The sequence below is a fragment of the Elephantulus edwardii genome, unplaced genomic scaffold (genome assembly GCF_000299155.1).
Source record: "Elephantulus edwardii isolate Elephantulus edwardi_28Jun2011 unplaced genomic scaffold, EleEdw1.0 scaffold00148, whole genome shotgun sequence".
Classification (NCBI taxonomy): Eukaryota; Metazoa; Chordata; class Mammalia; order Macroscelidea; family Macroscelididae; genus Elephantulus; species Elephantulus edwardii.
Window position 1 is genome coordinate 6,613,573 of NW_006399898.1, and position 6,087 is coordinate 6,619,659.

Consider the following 6,087-nt stretch of genomic DNA (forward strand, 5'->3'; position numbering starts at 1 on the left):
GTGTCCTCCCTCCTCGCCGTGTCCTCCTCCCCGCTGTCCTCCCTACCTGCTGTCCTCCCTCCCCGCTGTGTCCTCCCTTCCCCCAGTGTCCCCTCTTCCTGCTGTGTCTGCTCCTCTTTCCCTGCCGGGTCTGCCCTGCTCTCTGTCAAGACAGTAACGACAAACGTTTCTGGAGCAATTGTTAGTTCAGGACTGAAGCTTCGCTTGCACTGTCACATTCCTTCCTTGTCAGGGAAACTGTTGATGTCTCCGTTTAACAGATGAGGAAACTGAGGTTCCAAGAGGCGGGCTCACTTTAGGGACATCAGGGAGCTGGGCTAGGGTGTGGGCCTTGGATTATTCTCACCTGCTGTTCAACAGAGAGGCCATGGGTCAGATTGCCAGCCTCCAGTTAGCCACTGAATGCTTGACCACTGTACCACCAGGGCCCCTTCTGCTGAGAACAGAGACCACAGTAAATGCACTGCTGTCCGGTCAGTCCTGAGCCACAGCAGCCCTACGGGGCGGAGCAGAAGCGCCCTATGCGCTCCTGACGCCGCACACTGCAGCGGCAGGCCACACCCTTCTCCCAGGAAGCGGCTGCTAGACTCTCGGGTGGGAAGCCACGTGCTTTTTGCCTCTGCCTCACTCGGGCTACCTGGGACCTATGGCACAGTGGCAGAGGCAAGGCGGAAGCTGGGGTCTTTTGTAGGTCCTCCAGACGGGTTTGCTGGCTTTAAGATGTCATCGGCATCCCAAGCTGCTTTTCATCTTTCTTTGTTGTTTTCCCGTTCTTACTGAGAGGCTTCCCTTTCCCAAGGCTGCCTCTTGGTTGCAATACAGCTGCTGCAGGTTCGGCCATTACACCTACATCCCAAGCAGAAAGAAAACAGGGAAGGGAAAAAAACTGCTTCACTGCTGAATCAGCCGCTTTGAAAAGTCTTTTCCAGCCAGTGACTTCTTCCTACATCTCACAGGACATTGTTTTGCCAGGGAGAGCTGGAAGTATCACTCGAGCTAGCCACATTGCCACTTCAGATACGAGTTTTGTCCTGAGTTTAAAGGGAGAACGGACGTGATTAGCAGTGTCTGTGTCCTGATCGCAGTTGTCCCTGGCCCAGGACTGTGTCGCTTGTGTTGTCTTCGTCACCAGCAAACGCCGTTGTGCCTGGTGGACAAGGGATGTGGTGCTACTGTACAGCTGGCCACTGGAGGGCAGCAAAGTACATGCTTAGCTGGATGCCCGGGCCCTGGGACCCACAGGCCTTCAAGTTGGACCCAGGTCCTGGGAGACCCTCTCCACGGAGATGCGTCAGGCATGTGTCTGGGGCCCTGGGCCCTCGGCTTGAGTTCAAACACTCCTTGGGGTTGGCCTTCGTGTTGCTGCGAAGCTCATGGTTTTGAAGGCTTGAGGCGGGCAGTTTGGGGGCACCTCTCCATCAGCATGACCTTCCTGGGGGTCTCTTTTCAAACACACATGCTGAGCAGCAGTGAGCTCAAGGTCCTGTCTCCCCTCCTGCAAAGGGTCATTTCCGTCTGTCCTTGCACGAGCCCTGAGCCTCTACCTGCACGGTCAGCGGTCAGGCTCCCTGACCTCTCCACAGCACACGGACATGGCAGTCGACTTCGGCAACCACTCCCCACCTTGGAAAGTCTGTGCACAGGCCCGCTGTCCTCTGGGGTCCCAGTGCGTCCAAAGCTGGGGATGGCCCCAAGTTAGAGCCATACAGACCTTTCCACACCTCTCTGCCTGACCCCCACTCCAGTGAACCCAGTCGAGGAGAGTCTTGCCGTGCAGTTAAGCAGAAACCTAGGTAGGACCCTCAGAAAGGACACTGACTTAGCTGTGTGACTGGGAGGAAAGGACTCAGCTCCTCTGAGCCTCTATTTTCTCATCTGTAAAATGGGGATAGTACTAAGTACCTGAAGGAGCCCTGATGGTACAAGGGTTAAGTACTCTGCTGTTAGCCAAAAGGTCAGGAGTTCAAACCCGGGAGAGAAAGCTGATGAGTTGTTCTCTGGCTTCCGCCACTTCACAGGAGCCGACTCCCAGCTGAGCCTCCAGCGGAAATTGCCCGTCTTTCTCCTAGGAGCTGCTGGTGGATGCAAATAAGCGGAGGGGTGCAGCCTGGGGGTCAGGGTGCAGCCCCTGGGGGCCAGGCCCCCAACCGCCTAGGAACCCCGCAGGGCAGTCCAGCTCTGTCCTGTAGGTCACCCTGCGTCAGAGCCCGCTTGATGACATACGACAGAAGTCGTGGGTGCCCACGTCTTAGAGCTGGGGACGTTGAACTACGGCAGGGCGGGCAGCACACGGCAGCTTTACGTGTTGTTGACCTCCTGTAATACCCGACCTTGATCAAAAGCACGAACCCAGTGCATGGAGTCGAGTTTGACTCCTAACGACCCTCCATCAGGTCTCTGAGGCTAGAAATCTTTGCATGAGGGGACTGTCCATCTTTCACCCTCAGAGCAGCTGGTGGACTTGAACTTCTGGCCGTTGGGTTTGGAGCCTGACATGTAATACACTATGCCTCCAGTATTGGTCAATGAGTTGCCACCCTCAGGCACATTTATGCATAGAGATGCTCTATACGGGGTTCCCTTTCTTCTCTGACCTCAGTCTTCCTCCTCTGGAGAATGGGGCGACGGTCAGGGTGAACTGAGACCATGTACACAGAGCGCTGGGACATGGTGGGAGTTGGACACACAGTGGGAGCTAGTTCAGGCATGTCAGGCTGACCATGCAACCTTTAAAATAAATGAGGTGATTTTTTTAAAGTCTGTGACTTTCAGTGCCTCATTAGAGCGGTAGGCCCCTGTTGCCTGCCACGTGAAGAATGTCTAGCCCTGGGAACGGAACCTTCCAGAACCAGCAGGAGGAAGCCGCCCGCTGTGGCAGTTACAGTCTCCGCTCTAGTTCTGGCTCTGATCTCCCGGGGAGGTGCTCCCGAGTCCCGGTCACTCACTGCAGATGGGTTGACCTTACTGGTTATGAGTGTTGAGAGCCACACATTGGGTCCCGCACCCCTCAGAGGCTTGAGGCTCAGCCCCCCTCTCCACGCATCCATGCCGGGGCCTCACTGACCGTGGTGGGGACGGGCTGTCCCGCAGGAGAAGCTGAAGAAGACCACGGAGGAGGCGGACCAGTATGAGAAGAGCGCGAAGGAAGTTGCCCAGATCCTGGACCACCTCAAGGTGGCGGTGGACTGTCTGTTCAAGAAGATCAAGTGTGACGCCTCCAAGATCCTGGGCCAGCTTGGGGAGACGGGCCAGGTCACCAATGCCAACCTCCCGCAGTACTTTGGTGAGTCAGGCTGGAGGCCAGCGCCAGGGGGACCAGTGCCTGAGGGCCAATCTTTGGGGGCCAGTGTCTGGGGGCCAGCGCCCGAGGGCCAGTGCCCAAGAGGCCAGTGCCAAGGGGCCAGCACCTGGAGGCCAGCACTATGAGATCAGTGCCCTGCGGGCCAGTGCCTGGGGATCAGTGCCCAATGGCCAGTGTCTGGGGGCCAGTTCCCGAGGGCCAGTGCCCAGAGGCCAGTGCCAAGCGGCCAGCACCCATGGGTCAGTGCCAGGAGGCCAGCACCAGAGCTTTGGGGTCGGTGTGGGGCCTGGTGCCGAAGCACGTGGCATCGAGCCCACTGTCGTCTGGTCGGCTCCAGTCGTGGAGACCCTTGGCCAGATATCCTCATGGCTGGATCCTGGCTCTCTTCCGGGCACTGGGCAGGGAGAATGGACTCTGGTGGTCTGGCCCATGGGGATTGTGGCTACACTCGGGTGGTTCAAATCCACCGTCAGGACTCAGGAGACAGATGGGCTCTTCCCGCCCATGAGACTGGCAGCCTCGGAAGGCCGCCGAGGGTCAGCTGGGAGTCGGTTCCCCTCTCAGGCGGTGTTGTGGTGCCTGGATGGTGACCGAGGTGGGACTGGCCGCTTGTGCCCTCCTGCCCTCCAGCAGGGGCCTGGAGTCTTGGCTGCTGCCCTGGCCGCTACCCTGGCCTTGCTTCTGTCCCTCCAGCCATCATTGAGAAGAAGACCAACGAGCTGCTGCTGCTAGAGGCCCACAGACGCCTCCTGGACATGCAGGCCCTGGCGGGCGAGGCCCCGCCCGCCTTTGCCAACCCGTTCTGGGGGGCTGCTGCCCTCCTCAGGACTGCAGAAGCCATCAAAGTGACACCCCCGGCCCTGCCGCTGGACACCCTGGGCGAGAAACTGGATGAGAGTGAGTGTCCTCGTGCTGGCGGTGTCCCCTCTACCCGGGCCCTCGCTGACCCTCCCCGGGCTCTGGGGCCCATCTTAGAGGTGGTCACTTGAGGTGCCTCCTGGGGAGACTTCTGTCCCCAGCATGTGACTGGGACCCAGCGCAGGTCCTAAACGTTTATCCTGGGCTTCATGAGGCTCGACGCCCCTTCCCGCTGCCCTTGGCCATCTAGCGGACGGAGTGACATGGCCGGGAGGTTCCCAAGGCAGCAGGTCTCTCCCGCAGGGCAGCTCCTGGCTGACGTTTCAGTCACCGTTCGCAATGCCTGGTCCATGTGCCACCACGGTTTAGTGTCCAGTTTTTATCAACATTGATGAGTGACAAGTCCAATCTGCAGCTCTCACCCTCACCCTTGCATATCCCCAGGTGCTTGGGCCCTGGTGGCACAGTGGTTTGAGTGTCCAGCTGCTAATTAAAAGGTGGGCTCCCCTGGAGACCCCTCTGGGCCTGTGTCCCCACAGAGAGCAGCCGCGGGCCAGGGCAGCTGGTCCTGCAGGAGTGCGGAGTTAGTGAGAACACTGCAGGGACTCTGTCCTGGATGGGCGGGGACTCTGTCTTGGATGGGCGGGGACTCTGTCTTGGATGGGCGGGGACTCTGTCCTGGATGGGCGGGGACTCTGTCTTGGATGGGCGGGGATTCTGTCTTGGATGGGCGGGGACTCTGTCCGGATGGGCGGGGACTCTCCCCGAATGGGCGGGGACTCTCCCCGAATGGGCGGGGACTCTGCCCTGAATGGGCGGGGACTCGGCCCTGAATGGGTGGGGACTCTGCCCTGATTGAACGGGGACACTGTCCTGCATGGGTAGGACTCTGCCCTGCATGGAGCTGGGAGGGTCTGGAGAGGCAGCGTCCCGGTTCGATTCCATTCTCTCCTTGCCTCTTCCTGCATCCACTGCAGTGGAGCGACCGCTGGACCACAAGAGCCTGCAGCAGCTGGTCCTGGATGGCAGCAAAGCCAAGGACGCGCGGCCTGCAGTCCCCAACAATGCGGCCGACAAGGGGGAGCTGAAGAAGAAGGGCTAGCCGGGCCTGAGCGCTGAACGCGGCACAGTAAATGCTTGTCCTCAGCTCGGTGCCTCTGCGCTGTCTGTCCTGGGAGATCTGAGGAGCAGCTGGGGGCTGGGGGACTGGCGGGAGGAAGCAGGAGGATCGTGCTGCAGGGGGTGCAGGTGCTAAGACCCCAGAAATTAGCCCACACAGGCCATGCCCAATGCCCAGGACGCGGGGTGGGGATGGGGGCTCACCCAGCGAGACATGGTGTGTGGCAAGCACTTACAAGCAGGGGACAGAGGCGAAAGTGGCCACCCCTCCGCGTGTCAGTCAAGGACAGGTCAGCGACCTGCCTCTTACTTGCCCCTTCTCTGCAGACCCCTCCATCTCTCGCCCCTTCCCTCTCACCCACCCCATTTAGAACCACATTGGGCTGTTCTTATCCAGCCAGGGGGGCTGTTTGCAAACAAACTGGGTCCCTCCTGGGGTAGGAAACTCGGATGGAGTGGGGCCTGGACGCCATGAGCCTGTTAGACAAATGGGTGCCCTGGGGGGGGGGTCTGTAAGCACCATCATGTATCTGCATGTCCCTTGGCCTGTGTCCGTGTTACTGTGTGTATAATATCCCTTGGCACCTGTGTGTACCCTGACCATGTAGGTCTACCTGGATGGGCATGCCACTGCACAGTGGCGTGGAGGGGTCACTCTTGGAATCCCATACATTGTGCACCTGACCAGTTACTCAGGTCTGGCCACTCAGCCCAGGGTGGCAGGCTCTGGGTCTGGGGTGTCTGAGGAACTGGAGGCTGAGGGATGTGGGTCATTGTGGGCCCTTGCACTGGCCCCACCCCAAACCCCA

The 6,087-nt window shown here is 59.5% G+C and overlaps 1 protein-coding gene across 1 annotated transcript in view; it reads left to right on the forward strand.

Annotated features, from left to right (window-relative positions):
* CCDC63 (coiled-coil domain containing 63) overlaps positions 1-5,261 on the forward strand; it is a 107,423-nt gene extending 102,162 nt beyond the window's left edge. Inside the window, exons 13-15 of the mRNA XM_006894719.1 lie at positions 3,091-3,283; positions 3,995-4,198; positions 5,137-5,261. Coding sequence (XP_006894781.1) covers positions 3,091-3,283; positions 3,995-4,198; positions 5,137-5,261 — 522 coding nt within the window. The remainder of the gene's footprint in view (positions 1-3,090; positions 3,284-3,994; positions 4,199-5,136) is intronic.
* Positions 5,262-6,087: the final 826 nt, after the last annotated feature.